This window comes from Alosa sapidissima, chromosome 3, assembly GCF_018492685.1.
Source record: "Alosa sapidissima isolate fAloSap1 chromosome 3, fAloSap1.pri, whole genome shotgun sequence".
NCBI lineage: Eukaryota > Metazoa > Chordata > Actinopteri > Clupeiformes > Clupeidae > Alosa > Alosa sapidissima.
The window spans coordinates 14374433-14399645 of NC_055959.1; the positions used below are offsets into that span (position 1 = coordinate 14374433).

Genomic DNA, 25213 nt, shown 5'->3' on the forward strand with positions numbered 1-25213 from the left:
TCAGCTAGAGCAGGAGTGTGAAGGTCAACGTGCCCCTCTGGAAGACTGGCAAGCATTTTGAACGCAGCCTCATCTCGCCGCCACACCATGGAAACAGTTACACTAGACGGCAGTGGGTTTTGCAGAAATCCTAGATGTTTTTGGTCAACTTGACACGCTCGTGCCTCTCGTCACTGTGTTACTGTCACGCTGCCAGGCCCCAGCACAGATCTGTCTCCAAGCTCCACACATTCATTTGAAAGAACTATAGGCGTGAGGGTTGGGTATAGAGAGACTGGAAGTGTTGTCGCAAATGAGCCGCTGAAGTTAATGGGATACATGCGAATATGGATGTATTGGGCAGATGTGACACATGGCAGATCAAATTGACTTAAAAAAGTGATGTAAATCACTGTTAGGGGGTAGCGTCTGTTGAAAACGTTTTGGCTTTGTGGAGGTAGACGTTAAATTGTAGCCACCCAAAAATAGGCTAACACCATGACGTAATTGGATGGACATGGTGGAAATTCATTATAATTTTACTACAAGTGTGACTTAATATGGCCTCTCATTCTCCTCATCAGCGAGGTGCCCTGTGCTAATGACTTAATTGGAGACTCCGTTATGGACCGGCACATTTGGTGAAGTAATTTTACCATTCATGTGGTCACACCTCGATGCCTTTGAAAAAATGCGACACAGACTGCGGCATAATGGCATGTACTGTAATAGCCGCTTCTCTGAAGTGCTTTTCCTCCGGTGCGCATTGGCTCCAAAACGTCCTCGCGAGAAAGTAGGGCATACACACACACACACGCACACACACGCACACACACACACACACACACACACACATAAAGAAATAAAAATGTAATGTTGGGGAGTCTTGGCAGTGAAATATGCTCGCTCATACACATCATTGCTTTCACTCTAGTGGATCGACAACGGCGATGATGATGACATAACGGCCACCAAGTTAGCTTGCGGTGCGCCGGCGTTAGTTCTCAGAAATAGCACTGCCGTTATGACTCTGAAATAGCGCGTGGAGTTCGTTATTGCGGCGCCGCTGCAGCTCGGCATCCAGCCGGCAAATTCACTAATGCGAAGAATAGAATGGTGACATCATTCTTCTTCCAAGTAGGGCAGTTCGCCACAAACACACTTTCTCCCCTCTCACTGTTTTTTCTGTCTCTCTTTCTTTCTCTCTCTCTCTCCCTCTCTCTTTCTCAGTCTCTCTCCATGTTTTATTTAATCGGTGATTCTGACTGGTGATTCAGTGCTAGAAGTTAGAAGGAAAACATTTTTCAGGCAACACATGTGGACAGACCTAAACTGGACTGAACTTATCTACTTTTCGAAAATGCATGTGTGTAATGTTTTAATGATATAGTATAGTTATGCTGTTTGTTCTATGTATTATGGGGGTTTAAACTTGGAGGCTCCTTCCTTGCCATCCCTTCACATCCATTCATCCCACTTCCTCTCTCCTTCTATGAATCTATCTATCTCTCTATCTCTCTCTCCCTCCCTCCCTCCCTCCCTCCCTCTCTCTCTCCCTCCCTCCCATCTCCCCTTCTCTTCCTATCCGTTTCTTTCTTGCCTCCTCCTGCAGCAGCTGCGCTCTCTCCACCAGTCTCTGAACGCGGACGGGACGGTGAGCCCCCTGACTCTCTACACGTCCCCCTCGCTCCCCAACATCTCTCTGGGCCTGCCTGCCAACTCGCACATCACGGTGAGTACCAGCCACACACCCCAGTGCCATTTTACACCCCACATCCAACTGCCCAGCCACACACTCTCCCTCTCTCCCTCCTCCTACACCCCACACCACAGTGCTTAGTGTCGTAACCCTACTCTAATGTCAGCTTAGTTTCTGTATGCAGTATGTTAGTCATTTACACTCCTTTTGTAGTCTCTTGAGTACTGAACACGTACCCTATATGGTCTGCGTAGGAAACTCTGGAGCGACTGAAATGTTCCCCTTATTCCCACATATTACTCGCTCTATTCTTCCTGCAAATTAACTCAACTCCCTCCAGCCCAACTGTATCACCATTCCTTTTCACACTAAAGGCCCATTCACACCAAGAACGATAACGATAACGATAACTATAAATAAATATTGTTCTCATTAATATGAATGACGACGTTCACACATAAACTATAACGATAACGACATGAAGAACGATATCGTTGGGGATCACTTTGAGAGAGCGATTTTCAGAACGATAAAAAGTTAATAGCCAATCAGAACCCATCGAATTTTAACCATCACATTCATTAACACAAGGAGAAACTTTATTTATCGTTGTTCAGTGTGAACGCTTTTATCGTTCTGGTTATAGTTATCGTTATCGTTATAGTTCTTGGTGTGAATAGGCCTTAACACTGTAGCAGCAGTCTACATCCTCTGTCGTAACAAATACCTTACCTGTGACAGTAATCACACCATTGTATGTTTGTGCCTTATTGTCACACTATTGCCCAATGTAGAGTGGGCTGACGTTTGCTGCTGACCTCCAGGCTTCCCAGAAGCTGCAGGAGGCGGAGCGACAGGCCCTACAGTCGCTACGTCAGGGCGGTGCGCTGACGGGGAAGTTTGTCAGCACCTCGTCACTGCCGGCGTGCCTGCCCCCGCCCGGAGCCCCCCACGACGCCGACGGCCCCCAGACCAACTCGCACTCGCACTCCTCGCTCCTGCAGCACGTGCTACTGCTGGAACAGGCGCGGCAGCAGAGCGCGCTGCTCGCAGGTACACACACACACAGGCACACACACACACACACACACACACACACACACACACTGCCATCAGCAGTGTAGACTAAAAGTTTGGCATGCTATTTGGGTCAGAACTCTTTTAGTCCTCTCTAAGGATGGTCCAGATGATGTCTGTTTTATGTCAACTTTTATATGCGGCTGTAAAACGGTGCGACTCTCTGCAGATATAGATGACAGCGTTATGATCATCTAACTACTGCACCGGGAGTTGGCAGTGCTCAGACTCTTATGGGATTGTTATCTGACTTCATGGTGTAATAATCCCTCCTCTCACCACCTGCACTGAAATACCATAGAAAGAGAATACACTACAATGGCGTCTTTATTGTGAAAAATACTCTCAGACTCACTTTAAAGTAAATGAATATTGAATTAGAAATACAACGCTGCACAGTTACTCTGTAGATGAGATGGTTTATACTGACAATAGCATGCAAATATTGAGCTGTCTGCACAGCATCACCACGCTGCATAAACCTCTCGGAGGTCACTGAACGGCCATCGCTAAGGCTGTCTTCCTATCTTTTACCCACAGTGCCCATGTATGGCCAGTCGCCATTGGTTACGGGCGAGCGGGTGTCCAATAACATGCGTACGGTGAACAAGCTGCCGCGGCACCGGCCCCTGAGCCGCACCCAGTCGGCGCCGCTGCCCCAGAGTCCACAGGCCCTCCAGCAGCTGGTCATGCAGCAGCAGCACCAGCACTTCCTGGAGAAGCAGAAACAGTACCAGCTCAACAAGGTAGACATATACACATACGCATACACACTTACACTTGCACAGCACAAGCATGAACACACACACACACACATGCGCATTAACACACACACAAGCATACATCCACAAACACACACACACACAAGCACACATGTCCAGACACACATAGATTAGACATGCATATACACATCAGGGGTGTAACGGTACACATATTCATACTAGACCGTTTCAGTCCAGGACTTTCGGTACGGCCCTAGTTCCTCTAGGATTGTGCCATGTTATGATTGCAACAATTAGCGCAAATTCAACTACCGGTAATCCCACACAAAAGTCTGGGCAACCTTGCAATTAGTCCAACCACCACTTTTCTGCAAATGTGACCAATTATTATAGTTCCCTAAGAAATATCACTAACCACAGCAGTCCCTCGCACAAAATGATTAGCCAGATGTCACCACACTCACTTCCTTGCTTTGTGTTGTGAAGATGCAGACATCTGTAACACAAACGCCAAACAAAATAATTGCATAATAAAGTAATAATAAAACAAAATAAAGACATTAATTGTTCTGCTGACTTTAAGCCATTTAAGCTATTCAAAGTTATTATTCCTACTTTGAAGTAATGATGCAGAGGACTAAGTTATAGATTAATGTGATGTAGGCCTGCTTTTAATGTCCATATGACCTTACTGAATAGAGTTATTTAGGGTTTTCTCTCCATTAATTTTCATAGGAGCCTTATCTTAATAACTGCACTGCTCTGCACTGCCCTGGGGCGCATTTCCCAAAACCATAGTTACTAACTAAGTTGGCAACTTTGTTGGTTGCAATGCAATTTCCCATTGCCAACCAACTGGTTTTGGGAAACGCGCCCCAGGTATGTAACACAAGTTTGTTGTAAGAAGTGAAGCTCTCTGGTACGTTAACCATCCGAATTCCGTAATGTGTATAAAGGGGCGTGCCGGGCTAGTCACCAAGGCAAACGACTTGGATTAGATTGTTTGAGAATCCTGAGAATTTATTAGAGGTGGTTTGCAGCAGTATTCTGTTTTTTAATTCTTATAATATATATAATTATATTTTTCATTTTTTATATTTATTTATTTGTTTCATTAAAAATGTTATAGAACAAATATCAACTGTTGGTGTTTACAAACGTTCATAATAAACAACCAGCAATTTTATGTTGTCCATTTTTTCCTCTTACTGTACCGAAAATGAACTGAAGTGTGACTTCGAGACAGAGGTACGTACCGAGCCGTGATTATTGTGTACCGTTACACCCCTGATACACATGCACAACCATACCTGTACACATATGGATTATATACAAGTAATAACTTTACACTCACAGTAATGGAAGCAGAAACAATATTGCTTAACAAAGATAGGTGTACTCAGGGGGGGTGTTATGTCATCACACACACACACACACATACACACACACACACACACACACACACACACACACACACACACACACACACACACACATATACAAATAAACAGGCTATGCATTAGTCCTGACAAAATAATAATTTTGCCATAGTAATTGTACTAATGACACTTTAAACATAAGTCATTTAAGGAGGCCTGTTTAAATAGGTGGCCTTAAACACAGCAGCCTGTTTTTGCCATAATGAGGTGAGGCTCAGTGTACAGATGGTGGTCTGGAGGCAGCTGTCCCATCCACTACAGGGGAAATGGTTAGCACCGACCCCAAGTGGCCATGAGGAAGACTGATGGCCTTTTTCCTTTTCTGCTCGCAGCTGAGCGCAGATTTATCCTTTATTATCTTAAACTCTCGGTTTGCTCGCGAGGGGATGTGTTGCTGTGAGGCCGCAGCTGCACATGGTGGGGAACCCTGTGAGTGTAGATTTTCTAGATTTACTAGAGCCTTATTCTCTCAGAATAGACTGCAGAGCACAGTGTGGGGTTTACAGTGGTGATGCCAGTTCACTATTAAATCGAATATAGAATTAGCAGTTGTTTGAAGAGTATCTTCTGAGATGCATGACAGGCAGTACTAGCTGCTAATAGCAATATAGCAATAAGCTGACAGCTCTAAGGCTGACAGGCAGTCTGGAAATCAACTATTAGTGTGAACTATTAGCAGCAGTCAGTTGGCAACTGAGATTTCCTTGGTACCATTTAGCTAGTGTGCCAGCCACAGCAGGCTGCCACCAATAAGTAGTGTCTGATTCAATCTGCTATTAAAAGAACATGCTATACCTTTTAGCTGTAGGGTAGCTAAAGGCTAACTATAGGAGACATATTATGACGCTAGCGCAGCGCAGTCATAAAGGAGCTGTCAACATTTTTTAAAGGAGCTGTCAAAAAAAGACAAAGGAACACCGGGGAACATGCAACACACTTGGTGGGCATGTTGCCCCACTAGGCTGATACAGAAAGTGTGAGCTTTTGGTCCTGTCACCGGGGGCCAACCCCTATCCATCCACACCCCGCCCCCCCTCCCCCCACACACACACGCACACACACATTGGGCCCTGGAAAGCCGGGTAGGCCAAACGCCATTTTGGTGTAGTACCCCTCAGTAAAACTGAAAATGCACCAGGGTCATTCCACGTCAGTTCAACCAGGGCCCACGCACTTAGGTCTCAAAAAATTCTGAAAAAATTAACAGGTGTACCTATGTTACCCAGGAGACACACTGTAAAATTATTCTTATGTAAGATCAATACTTTCCAAGATACAGACAGTTTTAGAGGGGGAGGGGGGTGTCGATTTTGTTCGGCCTTTTTGTCAAAGTTAACAAGCCCACAGCGCAAGAACTAAATCATGTAGGAGGCTCAAATTTTGCATGCTGGTACATAAATAGGAATAGTATGTAGCAAAATTGTCACGTTTGGTCTGGATAATCCTGCATGGTCATAGCTGTCCCTCAAAGTTGATACAAATTTTATTGGAGTTTTTGGCTGGGCTCTGTTTAAGCCTTCAGAAGACATATTTGTACTCAACATAGGCTCTTGATTTATTTTCCTTACTGAGATATGTAGAAACACTCTCACAAAAAGCAATGAACAGAAAATAAATCCCTTCAGGGTCTGAACAGCAGACCTCACAAGTCTGAAAAATCATTTTGGTTATCATTTTCAGAGCACCCAAACACCTTGTGGGAATATACAAAGATTGTTGATCCATTCTTTTTGAAAACACCAATTTGACTTGTCTTATGCTAATCTTTCTTTTTTATTTTTCACCCTGAACATGGGCAAAATGCCCCATTGACATCTATATGTCCGTCCAGGGGGAGCCATGCAATTTATGAATTTATACATGTGTACAATGTACATCTAGTGACTGTAACCCCCTCTTGGGTTTTGTCTTTTCACTTTCCAATCTATAGATGGTGGCATTGAGCCACAGACAAGCACCCTTACACACACTCATAAACTGTGTAAACACACACGGATGACAACTAAGCTAATTTCTCTAAATGTAAACACTGTTGAATAATTGCACACTTCCTCATCTCACCTTATTTTTTTCATAAACCCATTTGAGAAGACATCTACTTAAAATTGAAATAGCTTTTTTTGTCGATCCCCACAAGCTTTCTGTGACACTGTTTAGCTAGCTTTAGCTAGCATACCACTGACAGCAGGCTGCAACCAATAGGCACTGTTTGTCCACTCAGATCCTCTCCAAGGGGGCGGAACTTCCCCGTCAGCCGCCCACTCACCCCGAGGAGACGGAGGAGGAGCTCACAGAGACGGCCGAGATGCTAGAGGAAGGCCGGGGCGAGGGGCCAGAGCACACGCGTGAGCCGCGCCTCCAAAAGGACGGCTCAGGCGAAACGTCGCCGCCGTCGGAGCGCCTGCTGCCCCTGAAGGGAGAGAGCACCGAGAGCGACTTGGAGGAGGAGGACGACGAAGACGAGGCCATCGAGCTCAAGGAGTGCGACGACGATGGCACCCCCTATGGACAGGTAGGAGGAACTGCCACTCAGTTTTCTGTGTTGTCGCTGGCACCACAGAGTTTTTGTACCTTAAAATAATCTTTCCAAGCACTTCTGCATTCGCTTTACGACCCTCTATCGGCTATACCTGCACTATGCAAGTTTGCCAAATCGGGTTGCGGATCTGTAGTTTGATGGAATGAGACATAAGAAACTACATATTTGACTTGCTTCTGATGTTGCAATACATCATACTTTCATAAAATCATGCAACATACTCTACATTGTCTGTGGACATCACTGTTTTCAAAGCTGGTGCTGGATAAACAAATAGTGCGCTTGCGACATAGGAAAAGTGCTTTGGTATTGCTTTAAATGCCACATATTTTTCCCCTTTTCCCACAATTTTAAATCTTGCTTGTGGGATCCCTTGCTCTTGCACTTGCATTCTTAAGTCGTGGGGAGAGACTTGGTCCAGGTGAAATTGAGATGGTTTTATTCAATAAGCTTCCTTTCTCAACGTCATTAAAGAAAGATTTCTGAATGGATCATTCTTGTCTCACTGAATCACATTTCCAGACCTAGGCACCCAATAAACAAATGACTGGGTTTTGTTATTTCTGTGTTTTTTCATTGGTAGCCTGATTTCCCAGATACCCAAATACTTGTGCAAGAGCCCTGAAAGGGTTCCATTTTCATAATATGTGACTTTTAAACCCAATGGTTTCCAGGGTACATTAGATAGGTGAATAAGGCTGCTCTTTTATAAAGATGTCAAAAAAGAACATGTCAGAATGAATTAATTGATGGAATACAAGCTAATTGCAGGAAGTCTGGAAAGAGTCAGTTATCACAGCATGGGCTGAGCTTAAAAGCTGGAAATGGAGAAATGGAGAAAAAATGACTTCCAGGGCCACTTTTATTCAAAATGGCAACATCTTTATGGCATTAGTTCCATCATGTTTCAGGCACAGGTCATAAAACTATAGGAGCAGATTATAGAGGAGGTAGCAAATTGCCATTTCATTTGTTTTCATCTGCAATCAGACTGAAGTATTACAGAGGTTTGCACAAGTATCTCAAGTGCTTCCTCCACAAGCTTTAAATGGATCTTCTGTTCTTCAGCTCATGATGATGGTCCCTGAAATAAAGCCATCATACTCCACACAATGCATTTCTAATAAGATCAGTTGTGCAACTCTCCACTTGCCCAAGTACATAACTTACTCCAGCACATAAAATTGAGTGTTGAAGGTCGAACTGAATGACCCCATTCTGCCTGTCTGCCATGCTCTGGAACACTCCACATCGGAACAGAACATTCCAGAAAGGCTCTAGCGGTAAGCCACTGCATCTTTGGTGGAGACCTACTCTCGTAAGATTTGCCCTGTCGTCACACCATCAGTTTTTTTGCCCACTTGGTGAAGATTCTACCGATGCTGTGGAATTTTGTTTCTGTTCTTGTTTTTGTACTTTATTCAAGTTTTGTTTTTTCTGATGTTGATTTTGTGAAACGATGAGGTCATGAGATGAGTTGCTGGAAAATGGTGGGTGTCCTTCTCACAGTGAGTGTGTATGAGATGGGGGAAAGAAAGTGAGAGAGAGAGAGAGAGAGAGAGAGAGAGATTTAGAGTTCATACACACAAAAAAACTCTGAACTTAGACAAAAACAGAATGTGAGCGAATGCTTTCATATCCACCCACTGAGTGAGTCATCATGAGTTAGCCCATGTTGGTGGAATACAGCGGCGAAGCGACGGCTCTTGAGAATGAATGGGCTGCAGTCTGCATCACAAAACAGCCAACCAGCCGCATCGCATGAGTACCCCTGTGCTCAAAGTGTTCCTTGTGGACTGAAAAAGGAATAAAAAAACAACTTTAATCAGAAGGTTAATTCAGTTTATTTTGGTCATGTTTTCCGGGCTAAATTGGAAGAAGTGTGTTGTTGTTTCCGTTGATTGGCATATCTAACAGGGTATTGACTCAACCATCGCATCTTTGTGTGTTAAGTCTCTGTTTAGAGCATTCACTAGTACTCTGTAAAGTTATTGGGCTACCACACAAGAAAATGAGATGATTAAGACTGATCAATGAAGGAATTACTATGAGGAAGAGGAAGTATTCACATTGATGCTGTGTGTGTGTGTGTGTGTGTGTGTGTGTGTGTGTAGAATTTGCATTCAGACATTCAGCCAGTGAGCTTCCTGCTCAAGCTGAGATCATTGAGAAAGATTCTGTCAAAGAGCAGCACATTGGAATTCAGGCGGCATCCAGCTTTCTCTCACTGGGACAAGCACACACACACACACACACACACACACAGTCTCCTCCCCCAATGTCCTCCGTGCTTTTACCCCTCTTATTTTGGTGAATGGACTCGTCTCTGACTCATCTCTCCTTGGTGATTCATCCCACACTCCTCACCTCTTCTCTGCATCTCTCTCTCTCCTCCAGTTTTTTTCTAGCTACAGCCCTCTGTCTCCATTGTTGCAGTACCCCCCTGCTCATTCCCTCCTCCTTTCTCTCACACTCTCTCCACCTGTCTGTCTCTCTCTCTCTCTCTCTCTCTCTCTCTCTCTCTCTCTCTCTCTCTTTCTCTCTCTCTCTCTCTCTTTCTCTATCCTTTCTAGTTTTTTTTATAGCTACAGCATCCTCCTGTTTCCCTTCTTGCAGTACCCCCCCCCCCCCTGCTCATTCCCTACCTCTCTCTCTCTCCTTCCCTCTCTCTCCCACTGTCTCTCTCCTTCCCTCTCTCTCCCACTTTCTCTCTCTCTCTGTCTCTCTCCTTCACTGACTGACTCTCTCTCTCCCACTGTCTCTCTCCTTCCCTCTCTCTCCCACTTTCTCTCTCTCTCTGTCTCTCTCCTTCACTGACTGACTCACTATCTCTCTCTCTCCTGCTCTTCATCCCACGCCTTCCTCGCAGTGCACTTTACACCCAATCAAATCTCATTGGGAATAGCAGCTTCTATTGGTGTGTGTGTGTGTGTGTGTGTGTATGTGTGTGTGTGTGTGTGTGTGTGTGTGTGTTTGCAGGAAATTGATTAAGGGGAGGGGGGGGCATAGAGAGGACATAATCAAAAACATCTCAGACTCAGAATTTAGCAGAAGTTACCCCAGTCATCCTTCCTCATTCCCTCTCTTTCCATTTTCTTTCCTTCCGTCCATTCTTTTCTCCTCTTCTTCTCCTCTCCCCCCTGTGCACACCACACAGACACCCTACGCCCTGTGTCAGTGTGTACGCGTGCTTCAGTGTGTGTGTGTGTGTGTGTGTGTGTGTGTGTGTGTGTGTGCGCGCGCACGCATGTGTGTGTGTGTGTGTGTGTCAGTGTGTACGCGTGCTTCAGTGTGTGTGTGTGTGTGTGTGTGTGCGCGCGCGCGCGCATGTGTGTGTGTGTGTGTGTGTGTGCGTGCACACCCCTGCTCCACTTGTCTTGAATACTAATGGCTTGTGCATCCATGCTGTGAATAGAGGACAGAGGTGGGAGAGGATATGCTGCAGCGTCTCGAATGAACAAGAGATCAGGACATGGTGGAAGGCACAGTGTGTGTGTGTGTGTGTGCGTGTGCGTTCACGCACAATTAATGTGCTAACTAATATCACATCAAGTAATTGTAGGTGCTCCACATTGTATCTCTCTCTCTCTCTCTCTCTTCTCTCTCTGTCCCTTCTTCCTTTACTCTTTCTCTCTGACTTCCATGGCATGTGTTTTCACTCGTTTGTTATTTTTTCCAAACATGCAAGGCCCGGCCAAGCCATCCGTTCATCTCCCTCCCTCTCTCCCTTCTTTTTCTGCTTGACAGAGAGCAGACCTCTGTCTTTCCCTCCCTCTTTTTGGAGTGTGTGTGTGTGTGTGTGTGTGTGTGTTTACTGCCGGGGATGTGTAAAGTAGCTTTTTGGCGGGCCTTGCTACAGCTTCTCCCCTTTGCCTGCCCTTTTGAGGGTTGAATGAGGGATGGGTACACACACACACATACACACACACACACACACACACACACACACACACACACACCAAACTTAGTCACACATGCACACACACACACAAACACTCACACACGCACACGCACACACACAGACTCACACAAACGCTCAAACACACAAATGCATATTGCCTGCCCTTTTGAGGGCTGAATATGGGATACATTTACACACACACACACACACACACACACACACACACACACACACACACACACATACCCTCACACACACACACATGCACACACAACCACAAGCTGCCAACCCTTTTGAGGGCTGGATGAGTCCACATAAGCACACACACACGCACACACACACACACACACACACACACACACACACACACACACACACACACACACACACATTCTGCCTTTTGAAAGTTGGTTGTGTGCACACGTGCTCTGTGGTCTTTGTTTAGAGTGTTCTGTTTATTCGGTTCAGGGCTTAATTTAGCTCCACTGTGCTGATCTCCCCCCTTCTGTTTCTCTTTCTCCTGTCCCCTCCATCTCTGTCTGTACTCCCTCTCTCTTCTCTGGCTCTTCCCTCCCTCCCTCTCTCTCTTCTCTGGCTCTTCCCTCCCTCCCTCTCTCTTCTCTGGCTCTTCCCTCTCTCCCTCTCTCCCTCTGCTGCTTTGTGGGGATGTTTTTTTCCTCATCACCCCTTACAGGTCAACTCTTACCTTGTGCATTTCTGATTGTTTTTGTGGAACTTTTATGAGCGACAGAAATACTCTTTGTGAAGGAAACATTCAGTCGTGTTGACACTGTTATTAGTTAACAGGTTAACTCGTTAACTTTTCATCAATCACACTGCTGTGGTCAAGGTTTAATTTTAACAGCAACGTGTGAATGTGTGAGCAGGTTTTTTTTTTTTTATCAAGACCTTGTTCCGCTTTCCATTTCATTCATTCTTCAGTGCTTACAACACTTTCAATAGCTGGAGATTTTTGAGATATGGAGATACAACTTTAATTGTATCTAACGTTAATCTTTAATGATAAAGGTTGGTTTCAGGAAGCTTAATAAACCTGACATAAGACTGTAAATGTAAAAATAAGTCTAACAAGTGTCTTAATAATCTTTTTCTAACAAGTGTCTTAATAATCTTCATTTTTATTCTTTCTCTGCAGTTTTCAGACCAACATCACATTCAGCAGCTCAATGTGTTCCAGGCCTCTCTCTCCATCACTGGCATGCCCCACAGACCCCTGGGAAGGGCCCAGTCCTCCCCGGCCACCGCCAGTCTTAAGGGAGCCCCTATGGCAGAAGTCCCCATTAAGCACCTCTTCACTACAGGTAGCCAACACTACACATGGAACTAGAACTTCATCTAGAGCTTCATCATTCAAATTTGTCTGAGTGGATTTTTGTAGAATTGCATGTATCAAATGGAGTCGCTATTTCTCCTCAGATGACTGGCAGTAGATTGTCCATTTTCCAGAGCAACGTTGACTCTATCTCTCTGTCTGTCTGAGTCTATCTGTCTGTCTGTCTCTGTCTGTCCATGAATCCATCCTTGTCTTGTCTCTGTCTGTCTGTCTGTCTGTCTGTCTGTCAAAGTATTGACAGACAGACACACAGATCTTTATTGTTAACTGCGATCTTTCTTGTTAACTGCTATATATATTAATCCTTCTTCACTCTCTCTATGTGGCAGGGCTGGTGTACGACACGCTGATGCTGAAGCACCAGTGCATGTGTGGCAACACCCACATCCACCCGGAGCACGCGGGCCGCATCCAGAGCGTGTGGTCCCGGCTGCAGGAGACCGGGCTGCTGGGCCGCTGTGAGGTGAGACTGCGCCCCCCACTGCCCCGGAGGACCATCTGCAGCCTCTCCACACTCTAGCTCTGGAGAGTGCTGTGTGTGGTTGCAATGAAACGTCTACATGCAGTGCCTTCGCTCTGATGACAAACTGACAAAACTCAGGGAAAAGTTCTTTGTATGATTTGGGCTTGTTCTCATAGAAGAAACATATCACACAAAAACTTCTGTTTAGCTCATCAATGGTGCCACTACTGCCATCAAGCTCAACCAGTTTGTAGAGATCACTCTGAAACAAGTGGCAGTTTCTCTCCCAGATGACAATGCCTTGTGTTGTGTTGTGTTGTGTTTGTTTGTTTTGTTTATTTGTTTGTTTGTTCGCAGAGGATCCGGGGCAGGAAGGCCACGCTAGATGAGATTCAGACAGTTCACTCAGAGTATCACACTCTCCTCTACGGAACCAGTCCTCTGAACAGGCAGAAGCTAGACAGCAAGAAGCTCTTAGGTGAGAACAAAGCCATATGCACACATACGCCATTGATTCATTTACCAATATTAGGAATTGCGAAGAATTTCAATTGCATTTTATTTTGTATTATTCATGTATGGGTCGTATTTTGTATGTGCAAAAACTGCGTAGCTCAACCTGTTCTGAGACATCATTTATTAGCAGTAGCATTGGTGCAAAGCAGGGCTTTTAGCATAGTGTGTCGTGGTCTGTGTCTGTGGTCTGTGGGATAGACCTGCTACGACACAGATAATGTTTTTTTTAGGACCAAGAGCCCCCCCCCCCTACACACACACACGCACGCACATACACACACACACACACACACACGCACGCACATACACACACACACACACACACACACACACACACACACACACACACACTGCCCTCTTCATCCCTCCTCCTGAGTCGGTCGGTGAGTGTGACTCACCGACCGTGTGACGTGTGTGTGTGGGGAGAGGGGGGAGGTCAAGATAGAGGGATTCTCAGGAGGATGGCACCACAGGGGGGTGGGGGAGACTGCAGGTAGGCATGGCTGTGAAGACGTCAGGGTGTGCATCAGAAGTGAGTCGTGGCTTCAGTCATTCCCCAGTCTCTAGTTATCACACCCCTTACCTATCCGGTATGGATGCATATCTCTGAATATAGGCAGACACTGCCCATATACCCCCCATAGTCTCAAGGCCTCTTCTGTCTTTTCAAAAGTGCTCCTCAATGGGGGGGGGGGGGGGGGGGCTAAAGGGTAACAATTTAAAGATTTAAGGCATTTCTGTGTCAGTGCCATTGGGCATTGCACATGGTTGTGGAGAACTGTTGCACCATCTCCTAGTGATAGGAACACACACTGTTGTAGCTCTACAATTTCAGTCACTAGCCACTCAAACAGTGAGTTCTTTGTAAAGTGAAGTGCTTGATTGCTGTGAATTTGTCACTGATGGAACATGTGTGTTTTCTCTGCAGGGCCAATGAGTCAAAAAATGTACGCCATGTTGCCCTGTGGAGGCATCGGGGTGAGTTGACCTCTTTCCTGTTGTTTTCCACATCCATCCATCCATCCTTCCTCCTCCATACAGCTCATCCACCTTTCCCCACAGAAACTGATAGAGCCACTTCTCTGAAGTCTATTTAGAAATCTACTTGATACAACGTGTCATTGTTATCTCTATCCAGTCAGAAATGCATTGATCACTGATGAAGTCATGGTGACTGTAGTCTTGTTGGTGATGGTGTTCACTATGTAATGATGAGAGAGAGAGAGAGAGATGAGGAAGAGTGCAGCAGTGCTTGATGTGTCTGATGCTCACTGCAGGTGGACAGCGATACAGTCTGGAACGAGATGCACTCCTCTGGGGCAGTCCGCATGGCTGTGGGCTGCGTCATTGAGCTGGCCTTCAAGGTTGCCGCCGGAGAACTCAAGGTGAGACACGCAAGCGCGCACACACACACACACACACACACACACCAACACACAAACACACACACACACACACACACACACACACACACACACGCACACACACACACACACACACACACACATATTTTGCCACTCCCTCAGTATAGAGAATACACTGTGACCAAAATGTCTGTCTCTAACTTTTGCAACATTGTCTCTTCTTGTCTGTCCTCATATTTCTCAACAAACAGAACGGTTTCGCTGTGGTCCGTCCACCTGGGCATCATGCAGAGGAGTCCACAGCCATGTGAGTAGCCCTGTGGAATTGTGGGTAATGGGAAGGGGGGGGGGGGGGGGGGGGGGTTGGTGGCAGTTGGTCTGGATGATGTCACCGTAGGCTGCTGACAGTGCCACTTTGTTTGAGTCTGAAATACTCTACTCCAGAAGAGGAGCTGAATTATTCATAACTGAACATTCTGTGTTGTTCCACCCTTCTACTTTGTGCTCTATAAAAAAGTTTTATATATATATCTGTGTTTGTGTGTGTCACAGGGGGTTCTGCTTCTTCAACTCAGTGGCCATTACAGCAAAGCTCTTGCAGCAGAAACTCGGAGTAGGAAAGATACTCATTGTGGACTGGGTGAGTGTTCAGCGCTCTGCCTACATTAGGTCCCCTTGACTACGTCTCTCCTTCCACCTCTAATCTCATCTTCTCCTTTTCTTTCGCTGCCTTTTTCATTATTGTCATTCCTTCTGCCACCTATTTCGTTCTCTCATTGGAAAATCTTGATTTGTATTCATATCCATTGAGGCTGTAGCTTTTCCAGATCCCTAGACATTAGCTCACAGGAGAACGGTGAAATGCTACATTGGCTGGTGTGTTAGCAGGTGCATGAGCTTATAGGGAATCAGAAAGAGCAGAGAACCTGTTTGCATAGCTAAGGAGAGCTAGGAGTTACAGTGTGAATTTTTCTCTCATTTTTATGGTAAAACACACTTCCCCTCTCTATCCTTCCTTTTCACTTGCTTCCTGAAACCTTAGGACATTCACCATGGCAACGGGAGTCAGCAGGCCTTCTACAACGATCCCAATGTACTCTACATCTCCCTCCATCGCTATGACGATGGCAACTTCTTTCCCGGGAGCGGAGCTCCTGAGGAGGTCAGTAGTGGAGGTCAAGGCTGAAAGATGAGGTCAGAGGTCAAGAGTAACATGAACATGAACTTCAGCCTTCACTATCCTGGGAAATAGCTTATGAGTTTGTGAAGTGATTCCATCGTAAATTTAGGAATGCATTAGCTGAAGTTTATTTGAAATAATATGTAAGGAATGCATTAGCTGAAGTTTATTTGAAATAATATGTAATATACAGTCATGGTGGCAATATGGTGGTTTGCATTTAATAAACTCTAAAACATTTACACAGTTATATGTAGCCTAATATATAACATGTAAACATTATATAATATAGCACTCTATGAGTTAACTGTAATGAAACGTTTCACTAAAGAGGTAAATATGTGGAAATGAGATGAAGGAGACAGCAGTGTTCATGCCGGCTCCTGAGGACTTGCGTCCTGAATGGGATTAATTCCGGAACCATCTGTGCCTCCAGTATGCTTCCTCCAGCATTAGCCAATTAACAGCCACCCCAGACTAATTTGGGAAAGACTACAGCAGCACAATCACACAGCTCGCTCAGGCTGGGGGGTCCACCCTCAAGGACACTGTCACTGCTACAGTCGAGTGGCCAAGTGCTCAGAGCTGCTTTTCTCTTCTCTGTGTGTGTGTGTGTGTGTGTGTGTGTGTGTGTGTGGGCTTGTGCAGGTGGGAGTTGGGCCAGGTGTGGGCTTTAATGTGAACATTGCCTGGACGGGTGGAGTGGAGCCCCCTATGGGTGATGTGGAGTACTTAACAGCCTTCAGGTATGTCTGTCTGCCTGCATCAGACCTGCTTAGAAATCAGAAATAAATCAGTATAGACCATTTCAAGCTGAATGAATTCCCAAACTTCTTGCTATGCATTGTAGAAGTATACATAGAAAGCAGAAATGAAGAAAATTACTATTAATACGATTGACAGTCAACGGACTGTCTTTATGCTTAGCAACACTGTCCATTCATTGATCTAACAGTCTTGAGGATGACACACTCCATCTCATTCAGTTTGCTAGTCTGTGAGGGCATCCATGTGATTGGTGCAGTCAGTGACTGGCTGTCTGTTCATGTAGGACTGTGGTGATGCCGATCGCCAATGAGTTCTCTCCGGACGTGGTCCTGGTGTCGGCCGGCTTCGACGCGGTCGAGGGTCACCAGTCCCCTCTGGGCGGCTACAACGTCACGGCCAAGTGTGAGTAACACTGCAGCATCTGCAGCAGCTCACCACGCCCCCTCCCCCCCCCCTCCCCCTCCTCCTCCACGTCTTTCTTTCTCTCCCTCTCTCTCCCCCCCGCTCCCTCTCTTCCCCCTCTCCCTCTCTTCCTCTCTTCCGCTCCCTCTGCCTCATTCACTATCTTCCCTTTTCTCCGTCATCATCTCCCTCTTTCTCCCTCTCTCTCTCCCTCTCTCTCCATCTCATTCAGTGTCTCCCTTTCTCCCTGTCACCATCCCTCTTTGCCTCTCTCTCCCTCTCTCTCCCCGAGATCTGTTTCATTCACTATCTCCCTTTCTCCCTCTTTCTTTCTTTCTCTCTCTCACCAACTCTCTCTCCCTCTTCCCCCCCCTCTCTGTCTCTCTTCATCTCTCTCTCTCCGTCTCCTGTCCATGTGAGCACCCCTCACGATTCATTCACTGAGAAGCCCACCCTCCTGCAGGCAGCCATGACTCATCGCTCCCCTGTGATGTTTGGCTGTAGACTGATCATTTGTGCTATGTGTGAACGCTGGAGCTGAGTGTGTCTCCCAGAATCCTCCTCTCTGTCCTCCACTCCTCTTCTTTTCGCTTTTCTTGACGTTATGTATTTATGTGTGTGTGTGTGTGTGTGTGTGTGTGTGTGTGTGTGTGTGTGTGTGTGTGTGTGTGTGTGTGTGTGTGTGTTTGTGTGTGTCTGTGAGTGTTGGTGTGTGTGTGTATGAGTAAAGCCTGTGTTTTATAGCTTGTGTCCTCAAAAACATGTTCCCATCTACAACCCCTGAACAGAAAACAACTGACTCACATCTGGGCTCTCTGTTGAATTCTTTGCCTCTAGCGCCCTCTACTGGCACACATTGACTCTAAACACTCTTGCGCATTAATACATGTTACACAGCAGCAGTCCTAGTTTCACACCACTGGTACACGATGCAAGACCTCCTGCAGAGCGCACACGTCCCAACTCATTTGGACGAGCCGCCACAAATAACATTTCCTTGGAAGGTTCCAGATCTGGAGCCAGAAGCTCTGAAGGTGACATCAGTTCCTGTCAGGAGCAGTGAGAAGATGACTCACTCTGTTCATATTCAGTGCTAATATGAGCATAATTGTGTAGTTTAGTCACCGGCACATGTACTGGCAGTCAAGCAGTCCTTGGGTAATTTTAGTGAATGTCTGGCTCTGGCAAGCTGTCGTGATCGAATACCAGTGCAACATAAGAAAGTATCATCACAGGATTGGCACATAATGACACACTGAGGTTTGAGTCAGTGAATGGAGCTGTATCAACTAGTGGGTTCTTTGAGAACACACTAAGGAGATTTATAATAGAAAGACAGGACCCAACATGCATAGTGTTGAGAGAAATCAGCACATTTAATACTATGTGATGTGGATTTTGTAAGTATAAAGTGGTGCACAACTCAATGGTGTGTGTGTGTGTGTGTGTGTGTGTGTGTGTGTGTGTGTTTCTGTTTCTGCGTGGTCACACGTGGATTTGCCCACACACTGAAATGATGTAATGATGTAATATCTTACCTGTGGAATAGAGGTGTTTGATCAATGATCTTGGTGTGTGTGTGTGTGTGTGTGTGTTATGTAGGTTTTGGCCACCTCACGAAGCAACTGATGACGCTGGCAGGAGGGCGAGTGGTTTTGGCTCTGGAGGGGGGGCATGACCTCACAGCCATCTGCGATGCCTCTGAGGCCTGTGTGTCAGCACTGCTGGGAGATGAGGTATCCACACACAAGCACACATGCATTCACACGCACACACACACACACACACACACACATGCATCGACCTCCTACTCCTGTGTAGCTGTGTGCGCACATACAGACACGTGTTTGATGAAACACCTGTGCACACATACATAGAGCCATGTTGTATGTGCTGAAATTTAATATCGAGTAAGTAAGTCATATAAGCGATGAGTACATACGATACATAAGTGAACCAGGATACTGTAAGTAACCAGTGGCTGACAACGCGCTTTAACTGTTGTGGTTTCAGCTGGAACCTCTGCCAGAGTCCGTCCTGCAGGAGAAGCCGTGCCCTAAAGCAGCCGCCTCACTGGAGAGGGTCATAGAGATCCAGAGTGAGTTTCACCAACATTTACACTGTGCTGCCTCCTCAGACAGGACCTCGGTCCGCCACATTTGGCTCCATGCAATTCCCATACAGTATCAGCCCACCAGCGGGACTTTGTTTGTCCCAGGCAGATCAACTGTGTCTTACACTGGCCAGATATGTCCAGTTTATGATCAATTATTGGTGACATTCACTCACTCTTGTTGTCTTCATCTGTGTTCTTGTCTTTCTCTGTCATCTCTCAATCCTGTTCCTCCTGTCCTCTCTGCCCCTGCCTCTTGTTCTCTCATTCTCTCTCTATCTATTTCGCTCTGTCTATCTCTCGCCAGGTAAACACTGGAGTTCCCTGCAGCGGCTGGCTCCTACCGTGGGACAGTGTCTGTTGGATGCCCAGAGAAGAGAGAAGGACGAAGCGGACACCGTGACGGCCATGGCCTCGCTCACTGTTGATGCCGAGCAGGCTGCTGTTGTCACGGAGATCAGGTGCGGTCCGCACATTGCAGATGCATGTTCCTCATTTCTGTGGCAACCTTTGTGTTGCTCTACTGTTGTCACGTGGAATGGGAAAATTACAATAAAATGCCTTTTTGGATAGAGCATCATCACTGCACAACTTACAGTTTACCACTTAAAACAGTGAATTTGCACAAATTTGAATTTGCACAAATTTAACCCCGCCCACAAACGTTGAAGTCGGGAAATTCGAGAGAAAAAACGGTGCACAGTCATTCATGTCACCTGAGCGCACTTTGGCTGATTTTGTTTAGGGCAATTCCATGCAAAACTGTCACGTCCATAACGCCAACTAAATACCATGCCATTGTGTTGCCGTTATGGATGTGACAGTTTTGTACGGAACTGCCCTTTACAACAAAAAGGCTGTCGCTAGAGAAATGAGACATTTTAGATGTCGCTATTGCATCTGTTGTACAAGATACTGACAGTACAATAACTTAAAATTGCTCTGATTGGTTAGGTCTATCCAATTGTGTGCAGAGGCATTTTTTCCCTGTATCGGTTGAAACACGCCCATAGTCACGTCCCAATGGTGCAGTATCAGAGTCAAATTCTAAATAGAATTGAGTATGGCTACGTCAGGCTAGTGAATTTGTACTTTTCAGGTAAAATGGTATTTCTGACTTTAACCTTGTGTGTGATATATTTTTGCATGTTGATGAAGAGCACTGTCATTCAGTAATGTTCCCTTCCTGTCTCCCTCTTCCTGTTTTCCTGTTTTAGGTCAGTGGAAGAGCCTATGGAGGAGGAGCCGGCGCTTTAGGACAACTGGATGTGTCGCGACCTGCGGCAGTTCTTTTGTCTCCGGCGCCTGGGCTGCAGTGTCCCCGAGTGACTTCTTTCTCCTCCTCACACAAACCCCTCCTCCCTCCACCTCTGTCGGGACCTGCGACACATCGCCTCACCTGTGCCTGCATCACCTGTGTCTCACACACACACTTGTCTCCAGGTCAGCGTACTGGCATGTTTGTGTGTGAGTGTGTGCACACGTGTGTGTTTGGGTGAGGGGTGACAGGTGAGAGAAAACAAACATGATCTCACTCTCTCATGCGGCTAGTGGGAGACTTTGTTTGATTGGCTGGTGGAAGGGCAGGAAGAGGCGGGCCATTCTGCTTATGCCTTTGTTTATATGACACTTATTGTTCTTTTTTTGGAGCGAACTACAGCAACGACAACACACAAAAGACAATGGCACTGGCATATTGTCATTGAAACGGCTGAAGAGGCTATGTACATTTCCTGTGCTACTTTTTCAAAGAGGAAAACACAACAGTCGTCAGGACATTTTCAAAATGGAAAAAGCCAACAAGCAGCAAAAATATTTCAACAACCTTATGTATATGCTCAATAGCTCATACACATGTACACGCATAAACATTGACACACGCACTGTAACTTACAAACACTGATCCCAAATATGTTCCCAGCTAAATAATAACAAAGACTTTTAAAGCTTTTGGGCTCTCTGTCACAAACATGCATACCTCTTTCCTCTACTTGTCTATTGGTTGGAATACATGTTTGTCTGTACAGTAATTTGTTCAAAGAAGCACACAATCGTATATATGGATACGATGTATGTATAGGCTTATATGTGGTTCTGTATGTGTGTCTTGTAAACACATGCTTGATATATATTTATATATAAATACTGTACAATATCTCGGTCATGTGTTTGATAATTGCTGTGGTTGGGCTTATGTGGTAAGAACCATGCAGGAAAGCCCCTTGACAACCGTTTTTCTCCCCTAATTTTGGCCAATTGATTTTCAAGGCTGCTGTGCCTCCCACATTGTCACAGTAGATATAAGACATTGTCAGGAGACAACAGATTAATTTTGGACACACACTCTGATTGGTCTTCTTGTCACACAGAGACACTAACACACACACACACACACACACAATGACACTTAACCCGTTGGCAGCCCTGCTTGAGTAGGAGGCAGTGGCTTTGCTAAGACTGTATACCCTGACCTGTCCTGTCCCTGACGCTGACTGACCAATGGTGGGTACTCAGCGTGACAGAGACGTCTTTTTAAAAATAACTTGGTGCCTTTTCTGAGACATAATAATACTAATGAAAATAATAATAATAATGATGATGATAATAATAAAGAACACCAACAATGGAATGGAGAAAGAAAAATCTGCATGTTTTACTCTCCTCTTTCACTCAGTTTTTACCATTTATCTTGTTTAAGTTTTGAAGTTTTGGTTGTAATTGCCTTAAGTTTCTTTTTTGTTGTTAGCCAATTTAGCCATGCAGGCAATGAGCACAGCTTGGATTCCATCTCTCTCTCTTTTCCTCTTCATCCCTCTCTCTCTTCCATTTGTCTCTTTCTCTCTTTGTGTTGTCCCTCTATCTTTTTTTGTCCGAGTGCAGCTCCTTTTAAGGGCTATATGGTCATCTGGCCAGCAGCCTGAATTTGTTTTTGTTTTTATTTACATGTTGATTTATATGTCCATCCTCTGCTCTTGGGCAGCCTGCAGGACACACACTAACAAACTCCTGAATACGACCAATCCGTATGTTATTTCCCTTCCTCTTGGCTGTAGATGCGTTTTCCATTGTCGGCTCTCCTCAGGAGGCAGAGTCAATCATGAGCTATTTCTTTTCCTTTGGTTTTGAGAGGAAAAAAACTGTACATGGTCATTTTTTTATGGAAATCTTTTTTGTAAAAAAATAATACACACACACACATATATATATATCTATATATATCTATATATATATATATATATATATATATATATATATATAATAAGACAAAAACAGATATCAGTGTTAATCCACAGCGGTTGGATTCAACTACTTGCTTATCTGAAAAGAGGCATAATGTTTTGGGAGAGAGCATAAGCACAGTGTATTATTTGTGTTTTTGTTTATTTTGTATTGATGTCTTTGTTTTTGTCACTGCACAGGAATGTGGAACAGCCCTTTGTCAGGGAAAGCTCTGTTCCCTTCACAACTGTCTAGGAAAAACAAAAAACAAATACACACACACAATGATAATTTCCTCTAGGCAATAAGGTGTAGCACCACTTTACAAAAACATAAAACACACATACACTCTTAACCCAACAATACCACAAGGTTCTTGGTGGCTAGTTCATCACCCATGTATTGAACTCTTCCTTCAGGCTTTTGCTTTGTGGTTTGTGCAAATGTCGGCCTGGGTCTGGTTCAGCTACCTATTGAGTGGCATCCTCTGTTTTTTTGCAGTCGGGGATAGAGATGATTCTGGGCATTTTGAGCTGTTTTTGCCTTTAGATCATCCACCATAGTGATGGGTGTTGGACGTTCAGCACTGAAAGACCTAAAAAAGTGTATGTGGTGCATTATCTCTTTATCCTTTTTTGAGGCATTGCTGTTTTCAGTGCAGCCTTTTCTTTGTGGGTCTGTGTGTGTTTCAATTTGTGTTGAATTTCTAACACACATTTCTTGACTCATATCCCTTGTTCTTTTTTTACTTATTTATTTGGAGTCAGAAATGATTGCAGAGGAAATTTGCTCTTATTTTTTTCTTTAAAAAAAAAACTCTAAATCCAGCCATTAATTGTCATGTTTTCAAGTCTATCCAAATGTGTTCACAACCCCTTCTCCTGATGATATCTTACTGTTTCTTGGAAGTCAATCATAATGTACATCTTGTACACTGACTATGGCTAAAATCACTTTGGAACTAAGAACATGATGGCAGCCGGGTCACTACCAAACCTGTTCAACAGTGTGTTACTAGATGATAATATCACCATGCGATTGTCTTTGTGGAAGCTCTTTGTAAAATTCTGAATATCCACCTTTAGTTGGCGATGTCACCAAACATTAGCCAACTTGCGCTTTTTCCACACAAACACACACACACACACACACAGTAATTTCTGTAATGTTGGCATTCATCATTGGTGAACTCTCATTGGAAAATGTGTGCCTCTCAGCATCACAGGATTACTGACATATAAATAGGAGGTTGGTTCTGCAACACTTTGTTTGAAACACACCTTAAGCTGTCGATGCCCAGCGTGAGCACACACACACACATACTGTAAAATACACACACTTCGTCTTCTACCATGTGTGTGATTACTATGTATGGGGACATGCTAACTGTTTCAGGAACTACTGTGACCTTGTTTTGTAATGGTTTGATGTTTAACACTGACCATTTGAAGTTTGTGCTGCAGTTGTACATCTTCGACCCATATTGCTTTTCAACATTTATCGGCTGAATAATTCGGTGGGAGGAGCTTAACCGGAGGACTGTTTTCATGATCGACTTGGCTTGTTATACAGACACACACACACATCCCAGTCTGAGAGATATTGCAACACTTGAACAGTTTAAAATCATTAACATAGAGGATGTTGGGGGAAAACACACACACACACACACACATACACACACACCTAACACACACACACAATAGAAAGAAACTGCAATTTCAAAGTTTCATTCAAGTGGCCTCACAAACAGTACAGTAGATACCTGAAGACATCCATGTGTGTGTGAAAGTGTGTGGGGGTGTGTGTTTCTGAAGATTTCAGCTCATTCACCATTGATGATAGCTTTATTGTTGCTGCCACACTATTTTGCTATTCAGTAAATATGTATATTTATTGATATTTCATACGTTGTGTATATGTAGTGACCTATGATCGTCAAGGTTTAAAGAGTAATTGTATATTTTTTGACTTTTAAAAGAGAGGTGTCTCTTACATTTGTGTCCTTCCACTGCATTGGTGTTTCAATCTCCACTTTCCGTGGTTGGAAGTTAAATTATGTGACTGTCTTTTAACCTTATATTTTTAATGTACTTTGTCTCTCCCTCCCTCTTTCTCTCTCTCTCTCTATCTATCTTTCTCTCTGTCTCTCTCTTTCTCCCTCTGTACTCCTCTTCTCTCTGTTTTTCTCTTCTCCTCTGGTCATATTAAAATGCCAATGTTTTGAAATGATCAAAGCACATTCCTTAATTTCTTGTGTTCTCTTTCAAATGCTTTCCTGTTGCGACAATACAAGTGTGTATACTACTTGTTATACACGTGTATATATAAGTGCATAAATGTGTACACATGTGCAATACACGCTATTTGAGCAATCTATTACTGTGACTATTCTTCATTAAAATCGCTGTCCCTTTGAATCAGCCCTTTGTTTCTCTTCTTGTTCTTTTTTTCGAAGCGTTGGACACAGCTCCCACC

The 25213-nt window shown here is 44.7% G+C and overlaps 1 protein-coding gene across 12 annotated transcripts in view; it reads left to right on the forward strand.

The window, feature by feature from the left end:
* The window catches only part of hdac5 (histone deacetylase 5), a 78520-nt gene extending 53362 nt beyond the window's left edge, over nucleotides 1–25158 (forward strand). For 6 of the 12 annotated variants that reach the window (XM_042087863.1, XM_042087861.1, XM_042087852.1 and 3 more), the window contains exons 8-26: nucleotides 1592–1711; nucleotides 2473–2731; nucleotides 3296–3501; nucleotides 4708–4725; nucleotides 7138–7428; nucleotides 12513–12678; nucleotides 13040–13173; nucleotides 13531–13651; nucleotides 14618–14667; nucleotides 14967–15074; nucleotides 15305–15360; nucleotides 15606–15693; nucleotides 16096–16215; nucleotides 16882–16979; nucleotides 17285–17403; nucleotides 19006–19139; nucleotides 19417–19501; nucleotides 19824–19977; nucleotides 20734–25158. In XM_042087863.1, coding sequence (XP_041943797.1) covers nucleotides 1592–1711; nucleotides 2473–2731; nucleotides 3296–3501; nucleotides 4708–4725; nucleotides 7138–7428; nucleotides 12513–12678; nucleotides 13040–13173; nucleotides 13531–13651; nucleotides 14618–14667; nucleotides 14967–15074; nucleotides 15305–15360; nucleotides 15606–15693; nucleotides 16096–16215; nucleotides 16882–16979; nucleotides 17285–17403; nucleotides 19006–19139; nucleotides 19417–19501; nucleotides 19824–19977; nucleotides 20734–20773 — 2367 coding nt within the window. In that variant the 3' untranslated portion in view covers nucleotides 20774–25158. The remainder of the gene's footprint in view (nucleotides 1–1591; nucleotides 1712–2472; nucleotides 2732–3295; nucleotides 3502–4707; nucleotides 4726–7137; nucleotides 7429–12512; nucleotides 12679–13039; nucleotides 13174–13530; nucleotides 13652–14617; nucleotides 14668–14966; nucleotides 15075–15304; nucleotides 15361–15605; nucleotides 15694–16095; nucleotides 16216–16881; nucleotides 16980–17284; nucleotides 17404–19005; nucleotides 19140–19416; nucleotides 19502–19823; nucleotides 19978–20733) is intronic. The other 6 variants (XM_042087854.1, XM_042087858.1, XM_042087857.1 and 3 more) reach the window with 6 other exon arrangements.
* Nucleotides 25159–25213: the final 55 nt, after the last annotated feature.